The 27593-nt window shown below is 38.3% G+C and overlaps 1 protein-coding gene across 1 annotated transcript; it reads left to right on the forward strand.

The window, feature by feature from the left end:
- The first annotated feature begins 728 nt into the window (after nt 1-728).
- Nucleotides 729-26726, forward strand: LOC126821916 (uncharacterized). The gene is made up of 7 exons (XM_050550539.2): nt 729-848; nt 11675-11767; nt 12479-12531; nt 16433-16550; nt 16994-17122; nt 21994-22106; nt 24524-26726. The coding sequence occupies exons 2-7, from the start codon at nt 11698-11700 to the stop codon at nt 24773-24775; spliced, it is 735 nt and encodes a 244-aa protein (XP_050406496.2). The 5' UTR covers nt 729-848; nt 11675-11697; the 3' UTR covers nt 24776-26726.
- The last annotated feature ends 867 nt before the right edge of the window (nt 26727-27593 follow it).

The raw sequence follows: 27593 nt of genomic DNA on the forward strand, positions 1-27593 counted from the left end.
TGCATCGGTAAAACTTTCTAATTTTTTTCGGAGAGGGCGATGCCCCAATGCCCGCTTCTCCGTGGACTAAATGATTGATTGATTGGTTGAATTCAACAGGTCTGCCACCTAAGTTAGGCTAGATCGGTCCACAATGAAGTTGCTGTATTCACGGGCTGGAACAGCAAGAATAGGCGTTTATACGGCCGTCAAATTTTCTTGGGGAGGCTCCTACACAGGCGTACGGACTCGATGAATGTAAGTTGGGGGGGGGGGCAGACCTGAAATGCCCGAAAAAATTTCGACTGCGAGAGGCGAAGGAGCGGAGCCTACCTTATGTGAATTACCCGAATTCCAAATCCCAAACAACCAATCAATCAATTGAAACTTTAACCGCCGTAAATGCGTTTTTCTATTATAGCCCGTGAATAATATAATCGGGTTGCAAACGAAATCTCACTCTATGCCGACTTGAATTCCCAGCCATTAGATTTATTTTGCCAACTATAGATGAAATATTTTTGATTTCACTTTACCCCGTCTGCCCGAAAAGTCGGATTGCCCGAAAGTTAGGGCCAGAGACGCGCGAGAAAGTGACCGAAATACAATACATAATTACGCGAACCTATGATTTAAATTTGATATCGTCGCTTTGTCACTTTAAATGTAACTTTTATAGACGAACAGCCTGGCCCTCCCTTTACTAGGACGAGGTCAAATATGGAATATTCCATTTACTACGTAAACGTAGACTGCACCACTTTGTTGAGTTCTCGTGTAGACGACGTATGTGCACTACTTAAATCAAAATAATTCATATATTGATTTGCGTTGAAGCATTCGTGATATTAAACTTCTGACTATTTAAGGTAAGTGTTTTGTAACTTCAATTAGCTCTCCGTCCATTGCCATTTAGAATCAGCTCCTGTGTTACAATCGCGGTGTTATTATATTTTCATTTCATTATATCATGATGTTATCCCAATATATTATTCCATGTAAAATATATTTTTGTATACATATATATTGATGTATGTGTATGTTTTGTGTATAATGTTCCTAATGGACGTAAAATGCAAATAAAAAAAGTTGAAGTTAAAATGACACTATTATAATGTCCATGCTGGGGCCTACTTTTATGTCAATCTCCAACTGTCAGGGGATCTTTAAAGTACCATAATGCGTTTCGGCGCATTTGTAACATATTCGGCTAAACATATTCCACATCTATCTATCTATATATATATTTGTGACTGTCGTTTGTCTGCCTGTCTGTCTGTCTGTCTGTTCGGAGTTGGCGGCTACACTAGGTCTGCCCCGAGTCTGAAATTTGGGGTATAGGGGTAGCTCGGACCGGGGAGTAACATAGACCAGGTGGCGTTAGTCTACTACTTCCGGTTTCGGAGTTATGACCCCCCGAGCGAAGCCGGTCTGTTCGGGGTTGGCGGCTACACTAGGTCTGCCCCGAGTCTGAAATTTGGGGTATAGGGGTAGCTCGAACCGGGGAATAACATAGGCCAGGTGGCGTTAGTCTACCACTTCCGGTTTCGGAGTTATGACCCCCGAGCGATGTCTGTCTGTTCGGGGTTGGCGGCCACATCCGCCCCGAGTCTGAAATTTGGGGTATAGGGGTAGCTCGGACCGGGGAGTAACATAGGCCAGGTGGCGTTAGTCTACCACTTCCGGTTTCGGAGTTATGACCCCCGAGCAAAGCCGGTCTGTTCGGGGTTGGGAGCTACACAAGGTCTGCCCCGACTCTGAAATTTGGGGTATAGGAGTAGCTCGGACCGGGGAGTAACATAGGCCAGGTGGCGTTAGTCTACCACTTCCGGTTTCGGAGTTATGACCCCCGAGCGAAGTCTGTCTGTTCGGGGTTGACGGCTACACTAGGTCTGCCCCGAGTCTGAAAGTTTGGGTATAGAAGTAGCTCGGACCGGGGAGTAACATAGACCAGGTGGCGTTAGTCTACTACTTCCGGTTTCGGAGTTATGACCCCCCGAGCGAAGCCGGTCTGTTCGGGGTTGGCGGCTACACTAGGTCTGCCCCGAGTCTGAAATTTGGGGTATAGGGGTTACTCGGACAAGGTAGTAACATAGGCCAGGTGGCGTTAGTCTACCACTTCCGGTTTCAGAGTTATGACCCCCGAGCGAAGCCGGGTATCCTGCTAGTATTCCATAAATCATGTCAAACGGTGACGACGTATTCTTATTCTATATGCGCAGGAAATACTTTCGGTGTAGACTGGAATAACCAGACGCTATCACAATTCAACCTAACATTTTACATTTGCTCTACATGTACACCACATCTCTTTTAGACCAATACGTTTGATAAGTCATCTTTTGCATAGCAATAGGTTGTGTATGCGAATGAAGGATGTCATACCGCCTCAATTACTGTTGGCGTAAGTTATTAATTACTCGATTGATTTGAAATTTATGTGCGAATTTATATCATTTTATTATCGGTACATGTTTTGTGAAATAAAATATTAACACCAGGAACAACTAAATACCAATCATATTTTAAATATTTCTTATAATTTGTTCATCGGCTGATACTTTTGATCAATATTTACCTACAAAATAATATACGACATTCCCTGTGAACCGTGCGGACGACTTGTGTGTGCGTGTGTTTCATAGCCTGGTACACACCTTAATGTTTAGCGTAACCATCTAACATGGGCTATTGTTCTTTCAAATCAGAATTAAAAACAGTCAATGCCATGTGTGATATATTGGAAATAGGTGTTTTCAAGCCGTTTTTATACGCCCACATTAAAATGTGGTCGTATATTGTCGTCGCCTCCGTCGGTCCGGCGTCCACAATTACTACCAGAGTTATGGCCCCTCATCGCTTTGAAAGATCTCGTGGACACCCTAGAGACTAACGTTGATATACGATTGACTTTAAATTTATACGCAATGTTTAAGTTCATGAGACGAAGAAGTCTATTGATTTTCAGCGATTTCTGATAGTTAATGCTAGAGTTATGGCCCTTGATCACTTTGAAATATCTTGTGGACACTTTAGAGCCTAAAGTTAATATTGACTTTAAATTTATACACGCTGTTTAAGGTCATGAGACAAGACTCCTATTGATTTTCAACGATTTACAATAATTACTGCCAGAGTTATAGCCTTTGATTACTTTGAAAAATCTTGTGGACGCTTTAGAGGCTAAAGTTGATATCCTATTGACTTTATATTTATACAGTGTTTCAGGTCATGAGACCAAGAAGCTTGTCAATTTTCAACGATTTCCGATGATTATGGCAATTGATATTAAATGTTTTGTATGCTATATGTATATGTTAGAATAGGGCCGAACTAGAAGCCAAATTGGTTGTTACTCGTAATCAGATTTTAGTGTGTTGTAAATTTTTTTTAATTTTGATAAAAATACGACAACCTGATAACCTATTTTTTTAAATATCTAAACAGGCATATATATTTTTGGAAATGATAATATCTATGAATTAGTGATTCGTGACGTAAGGTTTTGTGTGATTGTATTACGTGCACTGGGAAAAAAAGATGGTTTATGGAGACATGCATGAGATCCTCCCTAATATTCATTTTATATAAGACACATTTATTCTTCTCTGTTGGTTGCATAAATAGTTTATGAAATGTAAGCTATAGTTCGTCTTTGTCGATATCAGCTATGGCAGAATTTCAATTATACATAATTTTGTCAGATTTTACTAAACATATAATTTTTCGATATGGTGTTACGTATATGCATATCTATATGACATCTATTGCCTTGTTGGTTATGGAAGAATAGCGTTGCCAATATTATTTCAATGTTAACGGTGCAAAATGCAAATGTTAGCCGTTCAAAATACGTATTTGTAATTTCCATTGCTCCACAATACCAATGTTACAGTGCTAAAATACAGAACACACTTTTGAATAATACAAAGTACGGTATAATAGTTATTTTGCACATTACACTTCTCAAATCAAATTCAAAACATGATTTTTATACGCCCACATTGAAATGTGGTCGTATATTGTGTCGTCGCCCCCGTCCGTCCGTCCGTCGTCCACAATTGCTTGTGGACGCTCTAGAGGCTAAAGTTAATATCCGCTCGACTTTAAATTTATACACTGTGTTTAAGGCCATGAGACGAAGAAGCCTGTTGATTTTCAGCGATTTCCGATAATTACTGCCAGAGTTATGACCCTTGATCACTTCAAAAGATCTTGTGGACGCTCTAGAGGCTAAAGTTAATATCCGCTTGACTTTAAATTTATACACAGTGTTTAGGGCCATGAGACGAAGAAGCCTATTGATTTTCAGCGATTTCCGATAATTACTGCCAGAGTTATGGCCCTTGATCACTTCAAAAAATCTTGTGGACGCTCTACAGGCCAAAGTTAATATCCGATTGACTTTAAATTTATACACAGTGTTTATGAGACGAAGAAGCCTATTGATTTTCAGTGATTTCAGATAATTACTGCCAGAGTTATGGCCCTTGATTATATTGAAAAATCTTGAGGATGCCAACGATATCATTCGATTGACTTTAAAATCATACAGATGTCAGTGACTTTTGATAACTTGAACATGATATTAAATGTTTTGTTTACCAAACGTTAGCATGGGGCAAAACTAGAAGCCAATAAATTCTGATGATTTCTGATAATTACTTAATCAGTTGATAGACTTAATCAGATTTTAGTATATTGTAAATGTTTCATTACCGACTAAAGAAAAAATATGCGAAAACTCTTTTTGACTGCCCGGGCGACTTAGCTGCTGTGGTCGAATGTTTCGTTGCCTGGCAAGAAATCTTTGTAATACTTTGCACGCAATTGGCCGACGTTCTTGTCGATGATGAGTATGACCCCTATAATACTATTGCTGGAAAATAACCAAATTGTCAAGTTCATTTACGTGCATTCTTAGTCATGACACACAGAGCATTGGGTATCCCATTTAATCAAATCAAGTGTTGTTAGTACGATAGGTAGTATGATCGTTGTAGAAGAAATAATTAGAATATTCTAGTTCTCCCGTGAAGGCTTTTTTTTGCAGCGAGAGGTTGAGGGGTGTAGTTTAGTGCTATAACGCGTGCACTTTAGGTCGTAAGGCCTGTCATTGAGTCAAGTGACATTGTTTCGATACACATTTGTACGTGACAATGACTAAGTTGGACCTTGTTTGTATGTCTTCTGATGAATAAAATTTGTATTATCTAATATCAGCATCACAACCGCCGAAGAAACAGAGCGAATAGTGGCCCCTTTAAGATGCGTTATGTAAGATTTAAATCAAGAGCTGGTCGCTGTTGTTATAATAATAGTTCAAAAATAGATAATGAGAAATGAATATATTATTATGCAAAAGTTCAATCAAATTACTTTCTTCTGAGCAAAAATTTTGACAAGATAGTCTCGATTGTCAAGTATCATTGCAACGATAATCGAACCTGTCTGTGAAGCATGTCACGTATAACGCAGACTTTCTATACCACATCAACACCAAAGAGGCGCTTATTGTCACTCCAGGTTTTGCAAAAATATGGTGCAATAACCAGAGATATCTCTTTGTCAAATCTGAAGGGTAAAACCCCGAAAACTAAATCTAATTGAAATGGGTCACAGAGATATGTCATGAAATAAATTTTGCTGATATGTAATTGATAAGGCAAATGCCAAATATAATCTATGTCGAACTTTGACAGTGGTCAAATATGAGTAAGCAATTTGGACGGACACAGATGGGTTTTGGGATAATTTGGGTGAATAGGCTTTTACATTGGTAGTGCATGCACTTAAAACACTTCCTTGTCAGCTTAGGCGTGTATTATAAGTTTACGCAAATGTCGTACTGGTCTGGAAAAATCTTTCTCAAGTAACCATTTGATAAATAAACGGGCCCCGGGTTCATCAAATAATTCAAATTTGGCTGAATGTCGAAGATCCCTCATAGGCATTTACATTGGCAGCGCATGCACTAAATTTGCTTGTCAGCTTAGACGTGTGCTGGTCTGGAAAAATCTTTCTCAGGTAACCATTTGATAAATAAACGGGCCCGGGTTCATCAAATGATTCAATTTTTTAAACCCAAGTTTACCTCAAATTTTCATCGTTTTCTTCGCCCACAAGGAAATGTGGCTGTGTTCCATTTATAGATAGTATATTTACATCCGTAAAACAAAAAACCTTTTTAATTCCTGAAAAATAGTGTAGACGCTTATCCGGTTGCGACAACTTTTATGTACTGCTCGAACGACTTTACTGCTGTGATAGGCTGTGGTCGTATCTTTTGTTGGCTGCCAACCTATCAGAATGTATCAATTTTTCCATATCTAAGGTTTTGTATTGTGGCATATATTTAGCATACTAAGTTATATTTTCATGACTTAATGACCCAGATATTAGTCTTAAAATGTAATGAGAAAGTAACGTCTGTAAACTAGGACAGTTATATACTCTTCAAAAAAAGTAGGGGATATTGAAATGCAAATACCTATGCAGGTTGTGTTATGATAAATAGTCATGGACACTTGACATGCTTTAAGAGTATGTTCACAGATGAAGAACTTATCGCCCCAACAGAACCACTGAGCCGCATGTGCGACACGCAATAGCGTCATACACGTGGGAGGGGTTCATTGTCAAATTTGACACTTCAAGGAAGGGTTGATGATGAAAACTGCCGCGTTCTGGTTTATCCTGTCCATGTTTGCTTTCCTATCGGTTCTTGCATAAGATTTACTGTTTAGTGTATCTTTGCTTTAATTTCTTACGTTTAATTTGATCGGGAGACGTGTTCGTCGACGTCAACGTCAACCGACAACACTGCAAGAATTGGCCGTGGCACTGCAAGAGGAGTGAGTCAGATTGCCCCAAATCGTGATTGGACGGTTGATTAGGTGCCACGACGAATTGCTGAATGTCTGAGGATTGGTGGAGCAGTTACTCATCATTAAGACAAAAATAAAAAAACGTCCATTTTCACTTTTGACAGTGTATCTCTTTGCGAGTGAAAGAGGCCATCAGATAAGCCGCCCATATGAACTGTTTATGTTCATGTGTAGGCAATTGGCCTGATATTAACATACACTGGTTACCTCTAATAAAAACAGCAGTGCATTTCCGCAGTTTTGTATTGTTTCTGAAAATCCCCTACTTTTTTTTGAAGGGTATATTTAGGAATCCAAAATATGCAACGATCGCCGGGGAGTATAGAAATCAAAGAGTTCTTTTAAATAACTGGGTGCAGTGTCAGAATAAATTGATTTAAACACATTCACAAGAGCATCTTTAATTCTTATTTCTTCATTTGTTGTCGTATTACAACATTCGTATCTTAAAATTAACATTTGTATCTTAAAATTAACATTTGTATCTTATGTATCTTAAAATCAACATTTGTATCTTAAAATTAACATTTACAAATTAATTTTTATTTTACAAATCAATTATTGTTTTACAAAAGTCGAAATACGACACCAAATGAAAAAAAAATGAGAATTAAGAATACTGAATAAAGAGCAGTTTGGTCTTCCATATAATAGCCGATATTTTAAGTCATTAGCAACAATCAATTAAGACGTCCCACATTTTCTGCACAAACTGGGATAACTAAACCGGTGGACACACTAGCCGAATGATTCGGCTGAATCAATCGGCGTCGAAATTCGCCTAGTGTGTCCACTGTCATCGGCCGAATGATTCACCGAATCAAACAGGTTTGATATATTCGGCCGAATATTTTTCGTATCACCCGAACGACTATTCTCTATTCCTCTTCACGCCCTCTGTCCTACACCACTGACAAACATAAGCTCTGGAAAATTCCAGAAAACGTTCTCGGCCAACATCGTGATGATACCCCTGACCTTGCGATTTTCCGTTCAACATTGAAGGCTAGTTTTAATCAAATCTAAACCCAAATTTCTAAAATAAAATGGGGGTTGGATGGCCGAATGATTAACGCGTGAGCGTTGTATTATAAGGTCGTCATTGAGGAATGAATCTTCTCCGGGTTCCCCGGTTTCCTTCCACTGATAAAGACCCCTACGCGCAAGCGAATTATTGGAATAAAGATTAAACCATGTTAGTCTCGAAATTACCTAGTTTGTGTCGAGTTGACGCTAAACCATCTCTCTCTCTCTCTCTCTCTCTCTCTCTCTCTCAACTAGTTGACGTCTCTCTAGTACACTAGGTCGACGATATTCAGCGCAATTCTAAACGTATGGTTCCTATTACATTAAACTAGCTGACGACCTCCAACTGATGACCTTCAAAGACGATGTTTTGTTTAAAATTAATAGTCTAGTCTAATATTTCTTCGGTTGATCTTCACAGATTGTAAAACCTACTTTTTTTTTTGCCTTTGGCCGAAATTCGATAGTATGTTTTCTATTTTTGTACTGAGTTATGATATCTAAGATTGTATCTCACTATTATACTTTGTCACGGTTGAAAAGTTTAAAGTAGTGGTTTGACATATTAGCAAGTGGTTTTGTCTTTTGGTATTTATACGTTGTTACTATAAGGAAACGAAACGTTGGGGGTGGGGGTGGCTTGTCTTATAGAACCCCATAAAACAAGTTTTCATTCCTTCTTTCCGCTATAAATGAAAGCGACCTCTGTTCATAAAATATTTATTCAATATCTCATAATGACTCCTTCCTATGAGTATTAGTCGGTCTACAAAAAGATTTTAGCATAGCTCCGCTCGTCTTACATTCAACTATGCCCTTTAGAAACAGATCTCAATCTCACACGCCATTACCTAGAAAGTATTCTTTTAAAAATAACAATAATTGTCGATACTTTATCAGTTAATAAATTTAATCATTAAGTTGTCAACGAAAACATTATCATTTTAGGCAGCCAGTAATATGTCATTTCGTGTATGCTCGTCTCCCACAGGTATTTATTGTCAATATATGATGTCCATAATATATCAAATAAATAAAAATAAAATAAATTATTATATAAATGCACTGTCAAGGTTTGTCTAGGGCTAATGTGACAGGCTTTGAATCCAATATAAATAGACCCCTCTATAATTTCTCTATAATTTACTGCACTGATAAATCACAGTGAATCAAACAGTGCATGCATTTCCAATGAATACTATGTTAAAGATACATTGTCACGAAAGTATTTATCGGCTGGTTATTTCCAATAAAAGTATGGCAAATTTGGTATATATGGAAAGTATATACGCCCAATCCTACTAAAAGAAAATACTGGATTACCCGAAAAACACTTATGGGGCCAGCACTGGGCAAACATGTCCGACGGCGTATTGGTTAGACGGTTTTGGGAACATTGAGGATTGTAAACGTGTAACAGACTCTAATTAAATGACGGTAAAAATGAACCCTCCCTCAATCAAGTTAGGTGGTAAAAATGGCTTCTAAGAAAAAGACAGATTTTTATAGCTTGGGGTATCTCCCCGCGAATACAAAGTTTTGAGAGGTATTTGAAGCAATTTTTTGATAGAATAATTAGTTTGAATATGTTTATAGTCCAAATATATCACCAAACAACACAGTCTGTAGGCGGGAAACTATCTTTAAAGTACGCGAAAGACATCGGTTTATATAATAATGAGGTCACCAGCCTTGTAGCATTCTTTGGAAACAAATTTATTGGGTTTATTAACTGAAGTTGTCGCCTTGTTTTTTATCGGTTACAACGTTTTTTAATTTAAAGATTCCCTAGCGTTATTGATGGGTTTTTATGTGGTTGGTAAAAAATAAAATTTCTATTTGTCTTGATTTGACTATTGAATTTGATTTGTCATGTACAAATAAAATTGTTTGCAAAACATTAAAACACAAATCTGTCTTAGACCGTCAGTTGCGAATATGATATTTTTGGAGAAGGGAACAGGGCCCAAGGCGCTATTCGCCTTGTTGTTCTTGTTGTTCTTCTTGGGGCCGACGCTCTTCGAAAAAAGCCCAGGGCTCCGCCAATTCAATCACTATCTAATCGACATACGACTTGTTTCTTTGAAATTTTGGTATGACGTCACAATCCCAAGATGGCCTCGATGGTGCCACTGGGTTAGATCTATTTGATAAGGCCAACTTCAAGTTTGGTCAAAGGTAAACAGGGCTAGCGCTAATGCCAACCCTAATCCTGGACCAAGCCACAACGCTGACCCTAACCCTAACCTACAATCTCGTCACCAATCACCTGCCCTAACCTTATTTTATATCTCAGCGACCTTGACGAAGATTAAGCTGTTCTTAACAGATTTAACCGGTGTCACTGGATTCCTGGCATAGATGTGTATATATACACCTCCATGGTTCCTGGCCATAGTACACTCGTACCCCAAGTTGTTCAAACGCAGGATAATTAATGTGGAAACATGTATACGTCTAAGTTAATAACTTCCATTAATTTTACAGATTTGCGCCACCAGGTTTTTACATTTGACCTATCAAATGTCAAGCGGGGCGATATTATGAAAAATATTACAGGTTACACCAATAGTATAAAATCCACACTTTTTTCGTAATAGTTATACCATTAAAGGTATAATTCCGTTTTTCATTGGGTCTCCGACAAATGGGAGTTAACGTACGTTAGGTGTGTTGTAAATCTAACGCCAGTGGGTGTGTTGTAAATCTAACGCCAGAAGTTGAAGAAACAGCCTTGTCTGAAAAGTTTGAGTCCTGAAATGATTACGGAAAGGGTATTATAAGAGTTAGGTAACTCGTTTAGAGAACTCGCTTCATATATTTCATATATGTGTAAAAAGAGAGAGAGAAATGGGGTTTTACGTCCACTCGACACAAACTAGGTCATTTCGGGACTAACATATGTTTTTAAAATTTTATTTACATAATTCGCTTGCGCGTAGGGGTCTTTAGCAGTGGGAGGAAACCGGAGGCCCCGGAGAAAACCCACGAGGTTGGACAGGCGACCCTACTCCTTGCCACGTACAACCGGGGATTCGAAACCACGCCAGTCGACTCAATGACAGACTTTATGATATAGCGCGCTCACGCTAACCATTCAGCCATCCAACCCCCCCCCCCTCATATATGTGTAAATATAGGTTAGTAACACAATGTTTTAAATAACAGTGTATGAAAAAAAAGCAATAATGTGATCTTTGACCATTTATAGTTGAATAAACTGATACTTGTTTATTGCCGTGTCACACTGTATATATGCCAGCGTTTAAAAATGGTCAATGGTAAATTGGACTCAAGTTGAGTCAAGCATGGTCGCCGCATATTAATGAGTCTACTTGGGGAATACCAACCCTAACCCCAACCCTTTTTAGGAGACTTGACTTGGGCCCAATTTACCCTTTATTCTTCTAAAGAGATTTAGGGTTAGGCCTAGGCATATACCTCTCACCCTAATTCTTATCCTAACCCTATTTACATCTATTGACCTATGACGATATCTGCAATGGACCTTAGCTTTTAACCGTTCACGGATGGCTAGATCTTTTCGTCAAGGTCACTGAGATGTAAATAAGGTTAGGGCACGTGATTGTTGGCGAGATTATAATTTTAAAAAATTACGGGAAATGTCTCCACCAATGATCAGGTACACAAATGTTTACGTTATTTTTTTCCAGACTGATATTTTTCCCTGACAGTGGAGACAGTTTTGGATGAAATGATCGTGGCTTTGTTTTTTCTATAATACTGTTACTTTACATTTACATTTTTGTTTTTGTTTACAGTACTTTAAAGACAAGAAGTAAAGATGCCGAAAGCACAAGTATTCCTCACACAGTTTCAGAAAGATAAATTAGAGTATTACTTTAATTTCTTCGGTAAATATATTATGTCTATGCCGAAGTGGATGAATTAATGAAGTGGCACTTCGGTCGTATATCGTTGAAGTTGCGTGATGGGAGCGGGGTCTGGGTGGGGTGTGGGGTTGGGGTCGATGGCCGCGGGCATCCAAATGTGACATTATCGCTTCTAACTTTGTTGTACAGACTGTTTTATATTATACCGTCTCCCTTGTCCGTCCACAATTTGTTTGTGGACACTCTGCAGGTCACAATTTTTATCCGATTTTGACGAAACTTGATATACGGGTCTGTCTCCCAAAGATCTCTGTTCATTTCGATATTGGGGCGTATCGGACCATAAATTCATGGATTATGGCCCCTGATTGTACGATATTTCACGTTTTTAGCTTTTAGACACTCTAGAGGTCACAACTTTCACCTGATTGCATAATAATATTTATGTCTTCCTTTGTCATATCCTGGGTACTAGGCCGTATACTTGAGTCTTTTGGACATACACTCAATGGGTTTGTCCCGGGCATCAACAAACCTATACATGCCACTTAGCTTATCAGTCTTCTAAAATTTCTTGTGAACACTCGTTACAATATTTATCATCCGATATTTGTATTATTACTTTTTGTTATCATAAATAATATATTATATGGAATTTAAAGGATTTATGATAATTAGTTTCCAAGTGATGACCTTATTGGAGTTAAATGTGTCGTATATGTTCTTCAACAGATGCTGATGGTAATAAATGTTTGGAAATGGAGGATCTTGATGTTGTTATGAACGTACGTATTTAGGCTATAATCCTCAATTTATTGCTTGAAAGATTTATGTAAAATATTGACTTTTGTACCATAACCAGGCGCCTGGCACACTTTGTCAACACCTGTGGGTTTGGTACAAAAAATATAATAATCTTGTTTTCAGTGCAATTTGCCAATCTTGCGGTAGTAGTTGGTGGTTTAGCATAATTATAGAAAGAAATTGTTAGGATGTTTCTTGCCACAGAAATGACTATCCCTCCATATTACGCATTTTGAATTGCGCATAAGGTATGTTTCTATTAATAGGGATCTTTCGCATCGGTACGAAAACGAACACCAAAACGAACATATGTTCCTTTACGTTTTCGTTTTCGTATCCTCTTACACGCCGTTTCGCAATCCGACGTACGATAATAGCTAGATCGCGTTAATTTCCACTCAATGAACTTCTCGGTCAAGGCAAAGTTTTCAATAGATTTTTTGGCAGATGTACAACAAATCAAACAGAATATTGCTGTTGAGCACATTCTACGAACTCTAAAAAATGAACAATATACACAAAGCCTCGAAAAATGGTGGAAAATTCAATATATGAGACAAGAAACATATTCGTTTGCATACCTACGTAAATCCAGCTCCATACGCGTAACGTTTTTCACTGGCCGAACACTCATTACGGATTGACGTCACAAGTACACACGAATCGATGACGCTTTCGTTTTCGTATTCGTTTTCGTACCGATTTGAAAGGTCCCTAATATTCGCACACTACTGATATTGATTCCTGTATGATGATGAATGAACCTCTTCTGTGGACTGAGAGATTAAAAAATAAGCTATACAAAAATATACACGCCCGTTTGTGATTCGGAGCACAGTACTACAAAACCAAATAATGTTTGAATATGAGTTGTTTTAAATTTGATTTGACAAGACAAGTGTCAGTAATTGACACATTTATTTGACAAATTTATCTCAATGTCATGACAAATCATTCGTAGGTGTGCTTAAGAAATTTTAGCATGTCATTCAATTGTATAATTTTACTAAAATTAATGTACTGACGAAACGTTTATTATATTTATGTTAGAGTTGAGTAAAATGAAAATAAGCACACTGCTAAAATGAGTGTAATTAAAGGCTTTAGGCGTTGAAAATTATTAATGTACAACATACCTTAGGCGTTTTTAAAACTTGAGGCTTCTACAATTAGTGTTACCAACTAAAAGAGCTACATCCAACAAGTGGACGTTAAAGGGTCTGTTTTGGATCGACTACACCCCTAAAGTGTTTACTGCATTTACACATAAAGATGCATGGGGAAGGGTTATCATAGCAGTGTCAATTTTACACCGTATGTATGGGGCTGCAATACTAGTTATGTGCTCCAATTCGGGCGTGTCGGGTGGGAACAAACTGTGTGATTTGGTGATATATTTGAACTAAAAACATATTTATCTATAAAAAGTTTGCTTGAAATTCCTCTCGAAACATTTTAATCCCAAGAACTACCTAGAGTCGTAAAAATATAACCAGCCTTGTTTGTCACGTGACTTCAATAAAGTAGAGATGGGCATTTGCAGAATGTATTGGTCGTTACTGTTTATTTACCATAGATATTAAAGCGTAAGTAAATTCTCTTTCGTCGATTTTTCGCAGCCTCGCTGTTCTCACAACGGTTATAATAGCCATTCTAGACTGGTTGTCTATACTTTCCATGTTATACCAAATTTGTCATATTTTTATTGGAATATTCCCCTGTTGTGCGTGACAAGGAGTAGAGTCGCCTGTCCAAACTGGTAAAGACCGGCCTTACGCGCAAGCGAATTATTGAAATAAAATTGAACCATATGTTAGTCCCAAATGACCTAGTCTGTGTCGAGTGGACGTTAAATCCCATTTCTCTCTTTCTCTCTTTCTTTATGGGAATAACAATATAATACTTTCGTGGAATGCATCTTTAATTTAACTTACTCTATATCTCAATATCATCCAAAGTCTTCGACATTGAAAACACGAATTATTTGTCAATTTAAATCAACATTGATGTTGTAATCTTACCGGGAAAAGATGGGCTTCTGATATCCAATATTTAAGACAGAATAAACATTTTACCATTGGTACACGAACGTGTACCATAATGCATTTCAGCGCCATTTGTAACAAGGGACTGAAAGAACGAGGCTAGACATTATTTCACAAGTCATGTCAAACGGTAACGTCATATTCTTTTTTGGAGAGAATGTGCAATAAATACTATCGGTTGTAGACTGGAATAACCAGACGCTAGAAATTACCATTCGATTGAGACTTATGGCGTATTTCGCCGAACATAATTGATTAGGAATTTTAGTAAAAACCGAAACGATTGAATGTAAGTCAGTTTATATACATCATATTACATTATTATATGCGTTGCGACCTATTTGTGTCAATTTCTAGGTCCCAAATATTGTCGATTTAGCCACTTTAATTTTGAGTACGTTTGATCGTGGAATAAGCCATGAAAAATAAATAGTCCGAAAATGTAAATGACGATCGGTGGTTTTAAATTAATCATACCTAGTTCAGATAACGTGCATAAATGAATAAACAACATTATGCAATTAAAAAAAAAAAACTGCCTCATCACAGGGTTGTTTATATTTTTTTTTACAATAGTTCGGGTACTAATATCGTACTTTCATTGAAATTTTCACCGAAAAGCCCCGTGTTTATTGATTTGCATATATAGGGCAGTCCGCTTCGCGGTTTAATCGTGGAGTAATCGTGGTGATCCTATCGGGTCTTATCATATATATTGAGGTCAGTCGTAGTAATTGTGTTGATTGTTTTGAAACGCATCGGAACGTATCTGCACGTAGCATAACGTATCGCACGACAGTGGGAATCTAGCATTAAGGACTAAGCCATGTGCTAATGTCGCCGATATTGTTTGACCTTGAACATACGACACTTTCCCATCAGTCATATGTTGATAAGAGATTTGTAAACATACGTAAGACCTCATGTTGCTGTACTGGGTATAGATTTGATTGAACGGAAAGAATAGGCACACTCCCTCAAAAGCTCGATATCAGAAGCCAATCCAGCAATGGGCAGAGGGGGATTTCTCGGGCCATTGCTTTAGGAATATGACGTGGGCTCTGTCGTGTGAACTCGTGGCACTTACCGAACATGGCATCTGCGGTAATAATGGGACAATTGGTTTGCCCCCGTGAATTTGATGCTGACTCGGTGAGGAAGTAGGTTGAGGGGGGGGGGAGGGATTCCGGCGCTTGCCGTGAAAGTTCTTGAGATTGGCCTGCCTGGTTACAGTGGTGTGGGGTATGGCAATGCCGTGTGCCTGATCTTTCGGGTCGTACAAGACACCGAGATTATATAATAACACCTGACAGCTGTAATTCCTAGAATTAACGTTATCTAGCCCATATTGATTAAAACAAAGATACTATTTCATTTCGTTTTTATAGTTCAAAATTTCGTTTTACCTGTCTTCCCTATCACTAGGATCTTGAAGAGTTGTTATATAAGCTGCGGTCTGGTAATGTGAGGGATGTATTAGCTAATGAAGCGGTCTGTTACGGCGAGTTCTTGGCGTACTGTGCACGGAATTGTGAGTAAACCACAAGAAACGTTAACGGTGGTTGATTAATAATCAATGTCTGGCGTTATAGGATCAAAAGCCGCTCGTATCACCTGACGCAACCGGCCATTACAACCGGTCCGATCTTCATGTAGTGTAGGCCATCGAAAGTATGAATAACGAAACGAAATATATAGATCTGTATTTTAATCAGATTGTTATCTGGTAAACATTTCCCCATAGTACTAAGAGTGGCGCCTGCCCACCTTCTATTCCGTTTGGTGTGGAAAGTAACATGGTAAACCCCCATTCATTTCAGACAGTTTTCTTTTACAGAAAATATTAGAATTTACTGGTTGGGAAAAAAATAGTGCGAAGGCTAAGGAATGTTATGAAGTACATCATGTATTTTTTGAGGTGATGAGAGAAAAGGCCACAAAGGAAAACACGGGAGGTAATAATTAAAGCAATATACCACCTAGTACAAGTTTGGGTTCGAAGCGACTTCAATCAATGACATACCCTATTCCTCATTATAGGCTAATAAGCCCGCTACGACATAAATAATTTTAATTCTAGATGGAAAGGAAATGTGAAGCAAATACGACCATTCAGCCCACTGATGACACTTCTAAAATTGACTCTAAATTATTTTGACCTTTAACGCATGACTGTTGATTTATTATATTGATATTGAAAGTGCCTCTGATTTGAGTTTGTGTCGAGTGGACGTTAAAAACCATTTCTCTCTCTCTCTCTTTCGCCTCTGATTTGGAGTAACATAATGTTCAAGATCGAAAAAAAACTTTCGACACCACGGCTTACTGAAACATTGTTTTTCGGAATAAAATACAAGTTTAACAAAACGAAGTTCAACTGTATCTATTTATTTTTCAGGTAAAATAATGTTAAAAGAATGGTTTGATATCTGGAATAATCTTTTACCCGGATGTAAAGGAATGGGAAATTTTCCCATCTGGTTACGACGTCTGCCCTATATACTCTTTAAAATGATAGACTATAAAGGTTGGTTCAGTTTAAAGAATCTCCACAATACAGCTCCTGTGATGAGGATTAAGGCCTCGTCAACAGAATACTTCGGTCATTTCGAGACTAACTCATGTTAATTTCAATATGGGGACGTTTTCAAAGCAAGATATGAAGTTTTGGCCGGACAGCGGTTTTGTTAGCTGAAAAGCGAACCAATTGTCAGTGTTGTGTTGTGGTGATATAAGTAGATTCTAGCAGACATACATAAATATGGACTGGCATGCACCTGTTAGTGTGTGTGTGGCTGTGGGGGCCATGGGAAGAAGTAGAAATGAACTAGACATGCTTAGCAACGAACCGTTTGAAACATGTTCCAAAATATCCCTTTTTATACGTCCACATTCATAATGTGAACGTATTATGCCGTCGCCCCTGTCTGTGTGTGTGTGTGTGTGTATGTATGTATGTGTGTGTGTGTGTGTGTGTGTGTGTGTGTGTGTCTGTGGTTCGCCTACAGGGCGCAATTCTTCATGGATTTTCTTCAAACTTGGTATACTTATTCCTTATACCCCAAGGAAGATCCCTATTGTTTTTGGTGCATGCCCGACCCCCCGGGGCAGAGCCACGCCCATTTCTAGTATTTGTTTGTTTGTCGTCTACAGGCCACATTTCTTAACTAATAATCTTGAAACTTTGCATACACATTCTTTGTACCCTAAGGAACATCCCTATCGTTTGGGGTGCATGCCCAACCCCCAGGGGCAGAGCCACGCCCATTTTCTTTTCGTGTGTCTTTGTGTCGCCTACAGGGCGCAATTCTTACTGGATTTTCTTCAAACTTGGTATACTTATTCCTTATACCCCAAGGAAGATCCCTATTGTTTTTGGTGCATGCCCGACCCCCAGGGGCAGAGCCACGCCCATTTCTAGTATTTGTTTGTTTGTCGTCTACAGGCCACATTTCTTAACTTATAATCTTGCATACACATTCTTTGTACCCTAAGGAACATCCCTATCGTTTGGGGTACATGCCCAACCCCCAGGGGCAGAGCCACGCCCATTTCCCATTTTCTTTTCGTGTGTCTTTGTGTCGCCTACAGGGCGCAATTCTTACTGGATTTTCTTCAAACTTGGTATACTTATTCCTTATACCCCAAGGAAGATCCCTATTGTTTTTGGTGCATGCCCGACCCCCAGGGGCAGAGCCACGCCCATTTTTTGTATTTATTTGTTTGTCATCTACAGGCCGCATTTCTTAAGTATCATATTGAAACTTTGCATACTTATTCTTTGTACCCTAAGGAACATCCCTATAGTTTGGGGTGCATGCCCAACCCCCAGGGGCAGAGCCATGCCCATTTTCTTTTTGTGTGTCTGTGTGTCGCCTGCACGTCACATTTCTTAAGTGATCATCTTGAAACTTTACGTACTTATTTCTTATACCCTATGGATGATCCCTATTATTTTGGGTGCATGCCCGATCCCCAGGGGCAGAGCCACGCCTATTTCTTGTATTTGTTTGTTTGTCGTCTACAGGCCGCATTTCTTAACGCATCATCTCGAAACTTTGCATACTTATTCTTTGTAACCTAAGGAACATCCCTATCGTTTGGGGTCCATGCCCAACCCCCAGGGGCAGAGCCATGCCCATTTTCTTTTTGTGTGTCTGTGTGTTGCCTACAGGCCACAATTCTTAATCGATCGTCTTGAAAAAATTTCATATAAATTCCTTATACCCTAAGGATGATCCCTATTGTTTTTGGTGCATGCCCGACCCCCAGTGGCAGAGCCACGCCCATTTCTTTTATTCATTGTTTGTCATCTACAGACTGCATTTCTTAGCGTATCACCTTGAAACTTTGCATACTTACTCCTTCTATCCTAAGGAACATCCCTATTGTTTGTGGTGAATGCCCAGCCCCCAGGGACAGAGCCACGCCCATTTTCTTTTTGTGTGTCTGTATGTCACTTACAGCCTGCAATGCTTAATCGATCGTCTTGAAAACTTTTTTATACTTATTCCTTATACCCTAAGGCTGACCTCTATTATTATTGGTGCTTGCCCGACCCCCTGAGACAGAGCCACGCCCAAAATTTGTGTGCCTTTTGTGTCGCCTACAGGCCGCAATTCTTAACATTTCCTTTTGAAACTTTGCATACCTATTCCTTTTCCCTAAGGATGCCCCCAATTGTTTTTTGGTGATTGCCCAACCCCCAGGGGCAGAGCGACACCCATTTTTTCTTTGTGTCTCTGTGAGTTGCCTACAGGCCACGATTCTTTATGGATTGTCTTTGAACTTGGGATATGTATTCCTTATAACCAAAGACGACAACTGCATATCACGACCCCCAGGGGCAGAGCCACGCCCAATTTTTATGTTTATATCATTTACAGGCCGGAATTCTGAATGGATCAACTTGGTACTTGGCATTTGTATTCCTTATAGCCTAAGGGCATCAACTATTGATTTTGGTGAATGCCCCAACCCCCCGGGGCAGAGCCACGCCCAATTTTTGCCTTTAACACCCAAAGGCCACAATTCTGAATGGATTATCTTGGAACTTGGTATACTTATTCCTTATACCCTAAGGATGGCAACTATTGATGTTGTCATTTCAATAACAGGATGGTACCTATTTATATTGTTTCCATATCCAACCCCAACGGGCAGAGCCATGCCCAGTTTTTGTATTTATAGTCTACATGCTGCAATTCTGAATGGATCATCTTGGAACTTTGCATATTTATTCCTTATACCATAAAGACAGCAACTATTTATTTTGATGCTTGCCCCGACCTCCTGGGGCAGTGCCACACCCACTTTATTGTTAGTATTTTTCTGGATATTTGGCAAAACAAACCCGACGCCTAGCCTTCTTTGCCTCTGATCATATTACAGCAATTTCATATTTCATTCTCTTCATTTTAAAAAGTACCATATATCAATCAAAGCTGGAATGTGGACGTATATTGCAGCGTTAGCGATGCTCTTGTTTCTAACATAGCATAAATGGGTACCGCCAGACATTTTATACGCCCAAATTGAAATGTGGACGTATATTTACGGACAGTCGGTCCGACGTCCACAATTGCTTGTGGGCGCTCTAGAGGCTAAAATTAATATCCGATTGACTTTAAATTTATACACAGTGTTAAAGGTCATGATTTTCGATAATTACTGCCAGAGTCATCTGATTGATTTTATATTTATACGCCATGTTTACGCCTATATATAATCGTTTCGATTGACTTAAGGTTGATACACAGTGTTTAAGGTCTGAGACATGTGTATTGAAAAGTCGCCAATACGACAGCAAGCCAAAATGATAGGTCGCTAATAGCGCGTGTGTTTATTTCCTATTTTCTACTTTTCGAGTTGCATTTTGGCTTGGTATGCGTGTTGGCGCCTTCTTATTGACATCAATAAATACAAAAATATGACTAAGTCGAAAGTCGACAAGACGGTATACAAGCCAAAATGCAAGTCGAAAATTAGAAATTAGGAAAAAACGAGGGGCGTTATTATCGCGGTGTAATATTTCTTAATTTCCTATTTTCAAGTTGATTTTGGCTTGTATAGCGTGTTGTCGCCTAACATTTTGTCGCAACTTCTACTTTTCGACTTTTCGACTTTCGCGTTCTGAAGAGGCGAAAAGTAGAAATTATGAATGGTAGTTATAGGCTTCCATAGTTATCCCATAAAGTACAGAATTAAAAGAATCTATGCGAGAAATAACTAATGAATTTATAATTTATTAGTGTATTAATATTTACGTATTTTACCAAAATAACTTATTCTACAGATATTGTTTGTTATTTTCCCAAAAAATTAAACATTGCACCAATATTTCTGGCTTTCTGGCTTTCTGGGAAGTGACAATGCATCATCTCCTGCTTGTATGGATAGATCAAAGTTTAAATTTTTCCTGTTTAAAGAAGACCCAATAACCAAATAATCTGTCTTATCTGCACTAAGTTTTACAAAAATTGTTGTTCATCCAAATTTTAATCTCTGCAATACAAGTTTTAATATTCACCTTTGAAAGTCACTTTTATAGTGGGGTCACGGTGGCTAAGTGGGTATGAGCTGGCTTGCTAGCCTGGAGGTCGGGTGTTCGATCCCTGCATTGGCCGAGAAAGTTCATCCAGATTTTCCAGCGTGATTCCCTCTTGTCCGTGATGCAGGACAGAGGGCCTGACAAGGACAGCTGTATAGTCGTTCGGATGGGACGAACAACCAAGGTCCCGTGTACACATTGGAATAACTTGTGTAGCTTTATAAATATTAGTTTGTTTTGTTCACAGTCTAATTAACCAAGAAACAACATTTCTTTTCATGTATACCTTTTTTCTTTAAAAATAAACTAAAAATTGCCAAAAAGTCACATTTTCTTCGAATTTTGATCGAATTTTCCTCTAAATATTTTTTTTTTATTTTTTTGTTTATTTTTTTCATTTTTTCTCAACATAAATTGAGGGTAGCCCCTTAACTTTTCAAAAGTTTGCAAAATAAGGACCACCATACCGTGTTAAGGCCTACATATAATCGTTTCGATTGACTTTAGATTGATACACAGAGTTTAAGGTTTGGAGATGAACAAGTATATTTATTTTCAATGATTTTTGATAACTTGAACGGCTAAATCCATGATATTAAATGTTTTGTATAGCCTACTAAACGTTAGCATGGGTCAAACAAATTCTAATGATTTTCTGATAATTACTTAATCAGATTTTAGTGTATTATAAATGTTTCATTGTTGTCTGCCCGGACGATTTAACCAGGCAACCTATCTTTAGTGTTTGAGTACCACCACGTTACGTTGGATGTTACGTTATGCGAGATTTGGCATGCGTGTCGCTCTCGTGTCACTCATCTAATTATTGTTGATTACTGTATTTGTAGAGGATGACGAGATAGATGCTGAGGAAATGGCGCATTTCTATCAGAATATGGTTGGTTTATCACCCGAAGTATCAATAGCTCGAGCCCTCAAAGGCATGGAGCAGATGACGGATGTAAGTATAGACTCGATCCTGCTAGTCTGAATCTCTGTGAGTTGGAATTTGAAGATTCTAGAAAGAAATTGCCTTTCCCATTCCGCGGCCGGCATACTCAGCCCCATAATGTCATAGAGAGGAAGAGTGTGATGTCTAAAAATAACCATTCATCTGTGTTAGCCCATCCCTTTCCTGGTGGTAATGCAGTCTGGGATTTTTATAGATTTTTCATGCCCGGCTCCAATGCCTTGTCAATTTCAAAAGTTGTTTATCCACATGTAAGGAAAGCTAAGTTTGTATTTATTTCGTCTGGAATTTATATGTCACTGCCGGTCATACTCCTCGCACTGTTTCGTTTGATTAGACCTTATCCCACTCAAACACTGCCATACTCAGAGCGAATTTCTGTCCCAAATTATGACTGGTTAACAGTCCGATCAACAACCAGTACATAACGACGTAACAAAATCAATCGGGAGTAACCAGAGCTCTAAATATGTTACGTAAAGTGTCAGAACGCGCGAAATGTATTACGCTAAATTAACCATATAGTACATAACAGAATATTGCAGAGAAACTAATTGTGTGATAAACGAGGCTATCCAAAATAGTTACAATATAAACACTTGGTAATCGCCGTGCACGTGGAATGTTTCAGCATCTCTTGGACCACACATCAGATCAAAGAGATGGGCTGTTATTTTACGTATTATGTTTCAACAAACTGGCTAGAAATAGATAATTCATGGATTTTCTTCACAAAAATGAATAAATATTATCGCATATTTAAGGCAATAATAACTGGTACACGTTTATAGAATTTATATCGGAGATTTGAGCCAAAGAGTTTTCGTTCCAATAGCGAGTTTCAGCGACGGCCAAATTTACCTATGCGAGTATCGATGTTTGTTCCCGATGCATCCAAGGGTAAAATTTTACTTGAAATCATCACTAACAAACACTAGGTTTTTTAAAAAGAGGTCACCCCTGTTAAGTCATGAAAATTCCCTATATTTTACTCAAGAGAGATTTGATTGGACGATGAGAATGGACACGCTCCGTCAAAGACTCAAATTAACAGACTAAATACAGCAATGGCTAAAGGGGATTTCTCGGGCCATTGCTTCGGGAATATGCTGCCGGTAAACAAATTACTGTCTGTTTATATTATATGTTATCCTGCTTGGGTAGCCTATAAATTCCTAGTTACAATAGGCATCTTAGAATTATACCCAGGGAACAAATTCGGGGCAAAATAAATCAAAGTCTGCGTTTTACAGAGAATTTGCGTGAGTTTACTTTCTACATCTAGTTTTACCCTAGAGACTAGATAGAGATGATTGCCGTGTACGTGCACAGATATGACATGCTTAGGCTTACCCTTTCCGGAATATCTGATCCCACTTAGCAATTTGTTCTTCTGATGGGCCCAGGATATCATGCAGTAAGGCAGTTTTTAGTTCGCGTTTTTTTTACGCGCACATAGAAACGTCGTCGCCGTCGCCCCCATCCGTACGTCGGTCCGTCGTCCACAATTTCTTGTGTACATTTATCATCTGATTGTTTTGAAATTGGTGTATGTTGTTTACATCAGTAAGATGAAAAATCCTATTTAATTTCAATAATTTCCGTTAATTTTTTCTGGAGTAATGGCCCTTGTTTCACATTGTTGAACCTAGTAAACGCTCTAATAGTTATCATCCGATCTGAATGAAATTTATACACATCATTTAAATTGCTGAAACGAAGAAGCCTATGGAATTTCAGCAATCTTTGTTAATTACGCCTAGAGTTCACTTTGTTGAACCATGTGAAGGCTCTAACAACAAAAGTTATCACCTGGTCTGTACGAAATATATATGCATCATTTAAATTAGTGAAACAAAGAATCCCATTGAATTATGGCCCTTGTTTCACTTTGTCGAACTTGGTGGATGCTCGAATGAGGAAAGTTATCATCCGACCTGTATGAAATTAATATGCATCATTTAAATTACTGAAACGAAGTAGCCTTTTAAATTTCAGCAATTTCTATTATTATTTTCTAGGTTTATGGCCCTTGTTTCACTTTGCTAAATCTTATGAAAACTCGAATGATCTATATGAAATTTATATACGTTATTTAAATTAGTAAAACGAAAAATCCTGTCCAATTTCAATAATATCTGTAAATTACTTCCAGAGTTAAGAGCCTTGTTTCAGTTTGTAAAACCTTGTGAACCCTCAAACGACGCAAATTATAATCTGATCTGTATGAAATTGTCTTGTAAATCCCTATAATTACCTACAAAAAAATAAATAAGTGAGAACCCTTGTCGACCACCGGACGATTTAGCTATACCGTAGGCGTATGTTTCGTTGCCTGGCAACCTATCTTTGGTCTTGTTTTCTACTCATATTATCTGCATTATATAATTAAATACATAATGTTTCAGGGTGGACGTTATCGTTTAGATTATAACGGCTACGAACAGATCTTTGCCAATTTCCTCATCGGTCGAACACCTCATGGACCGGGTCGATATATTTTTGGATGTTTCGAAGATAAGGTTGTTCCTTTCCAATTAATTCAACCTGCCGCTGACGACGAAGAAGAAGAAAGCGAAGAGGCGAAAATGAAAAGGCAAAGACAAGGTCAACGGCGTAGTAGTATTGACCAGAGAGTCAAAATTCAATATCGTGCATAAACACTAACCCTGCTAATGTGTAAAGACAACGCCGAATTTGACACATGTTCAAGAGTGATGTTATTGTCACGTATATTACATGGTTGAATATATTCTAGACTAATAGTTAATAAATCATACATTATATAGAGTTTGTCAAATTGTATCCTCGGTATCCCCAGTGACATCGGGGAGACACGGACCAATACCACTGATGTTTGGGGATACCATGGATAGTCAAACTGGTTCATTGGGGTATTTCGTTTAGTTTTAGAAATGGTATTTTTGCATTTTAACTTTAGGGCAATCTGACTTTTCGGGCAGACGAGTAAAATGAAAACTAAAATTATTATTTCATCTAGTTGACAAAATAAAGTGCCCGAAATCAAATAAAACACTAATGTTACTTTTCTTTTAATTGAATACAATAAATATGTACTGAATTGACTAATAGATTGAAACATTTTGACTGGAGCAACTCTTTTTTGTGCGACATTTTGGGCGAGCCCCCCCCCCCCCCCCGCTATACCCCGAGACGATTGATTGGTTGTTTGGGATTTAGGTCAGTTACCTAGGGCTATATTAGTTAGATCACTTTGAAGTTGCTGTATTCATGGGCTAAAATAACAGCCTTCGAATATGGGTCACTCCATGTCAATTTTTAGAAATTTGGAAAAAAATATATGTTATTTTACACGTAAAAACTAGAAACTGTGCAAAATTTGTGGTCTGCAGCTTGAAAATTGACTGAGATACAGACATTTGATTTTCATGAGTTACCGATGAGCTTTCGAAACAAAATATGTAGGCCTATCAATAATTTACTCGAGTTCCAGAAATCTTATTTTTACCTTTCTAGTGAAGATATAGAGCTCACATTTGGTAGTCTTAAAGAACGTTTTGTGTAGATTACGAATCTGCAATCAGATTATAGGGTGGCCTATCGAGAGAAACGAAAGTACTAAATAAGAAACATATGAAAACGCATCAGTCTTCACTAGATCCCCAGAAAATTGGACTCGAATAATGGTTTCAGACACAAATTTTCGAAAATTGCCTCGTATTTTCGAGCCGAAAGAACCCGATAGATGAGCACCTATAAATCTGAAACGTGGTGTAATTATAGTTTGCACTAATGTCTCCAACATATGTTAAAGCCATTCTTGTCCCATGCTATCTCGATATTTGTTCGATTTTTTCAAAATCTGTGTTTTGTGTCATACCATGCCAATTATCACCCAATGCGTTAAACCGTACCCCTTTCGATTTTGCTGAAATCTGGTGTATATTATGCTTATTAGGGCTGAAAAAAACGGACATTCCAAATGTTAGCTTGTTCCGACTAACGGTTACTGAGATAGAGTTCATCCAATTTTGGGATTTGGGCCAAAATGGGCGTGGCCGCCATTATTCAAATAACCATAACCCAGTAACCAATAGGATGTCAAAATTGCTGGAATAAGTATTTCTGGAATGGGAATTCCACAAGGATTCTAAATCTACACTTATTTTTGACATCCATGTGTGTTTTAAAGAGTGAAGACCTTTTGTCGTTGAATTTGACCTTGTGTCTGAAACCATATTCGAGGCCAATTTTCTGGGATTCTAGTGAAGACTTATGCGTCTTCTTATGTTTCTTGTTTAGTACTACAGGCAATCTCTGGAGGCCAAAATTTGGATCTATATCTATTACTTTATACCCCCTGGAGCACTACAGAATCCGGAAAACATACAATTATACCATTTTTTTTTTAAATTTTGGGGGTGGGGTATGGCTACGTAGCATGCGAACGCCACCACTCACCTGTAATCTGACAATCTGTTACACAGAGTATTGTGAAAGTCTACTAAATGTCGCGACCTAGCCAATATTCACTGCGGATCAGTGTGGTAATCTGATAGCAGATTCATAATCTACACAACAACTTCTTTCTTTAAGACTACCAAATTTGAGCTGTATATCTTCACTAGAAAGGTAAAAATAATATATCTGAAACTCGAGTAAATTATTGATACATATTTTGTTCCGAAAACTTATCGGTAACTCATGAAACTCAAATGTACGTATCTCAGTCAATTTTCAAGCTACAAACTACAAATTTTGCACACCTTCTAGTTTCTACATGTACAATAACATATATATTTTCCAAGATTTATTTGTGAGGGGGGCGATTTCCCACCCCTGGCCAACTTGACATCGAATGACCCATATCCCAAATTTTCTTGTGAGAGGTGGTCCCTACACGTTAAGTCGACCGGCGCCGCCGTCTGTAACCCGAAATGTTTCCGGGTATTTCAGATTCTGCCCCCGCACCCCCCCCCGGGGCAAAATAAATCAAAGTCTGCGTTTTACAGAGAATTTGCGTGAGTTTACTTTCTACATCTAGTTTTACCCTAGAGACTAGATAGAGATGATTGCCGTGTACGTGCACAGATATGACATGCTTAGGCTTACCCTTTCCGGAATATCTGATCCCACTTAGCAATTTGTTCTTCTGATGGGCCCAGGATATCATGCAGTAAGGCAGTTTTTAGTTCGCGTTTTTTTTACGCGCACATAGAAACGTCGTCGCCGTCGCCCCCATCCGTACGTCGGTCCGTCGTCCACAATTTCTTGTGTACATTTATCATCTGATTGTTTTGAAATTGGTGTATGTTGTTTACATCAGTAAGATGAAAAATCCTATTTAATTTCAATAATTTCCGTTAATTTTTTCTGGAGTAATGGCCCTTGTTTCACATTGTTGAACCTAGTAAACGCTCTAATAGTTATCATCCGATCTGAATGAAATTTATACACATCATTTAAATTGCTGAAACGAAGAAGCCTATGGAATTT

Source organism: Patella vulgata, chromosome 1, assembly GCF_932274485.2.
Source record: "Patella vulgata chromosome 1, xgPatVulg1.2, whole genome shotgun sequence".
NCBI lineage: Eukaryota > Metazoa > Mollusca > Gastropoda > Patellidae > Patella > Patella vulgata.

Bases quoted from the DNA above. Each gene is read 5' to 3' on its own strand.
- LOC126821916 (XM_050550539.2), top strand. From the start codon at position 11,698: ATGCCGAAAGCACAAGTATTCCTCACACAGTTTCAGAAAGATAAATTA. The intron at 11,768-12,478 runs GTAAATATATTA...GTTCTTCAACAG, and splicing joins GTATTACTTTAATTTCTTCG to ATGCTGATGGTAATAAATGT. The intron at 16,551-16,993 runs GTAATAATTAAA...TTTATTTTTCAG, and splicing joins CACAAAGGAAAACACGGGAG to GTAAAATAATGTTAAAAGAA.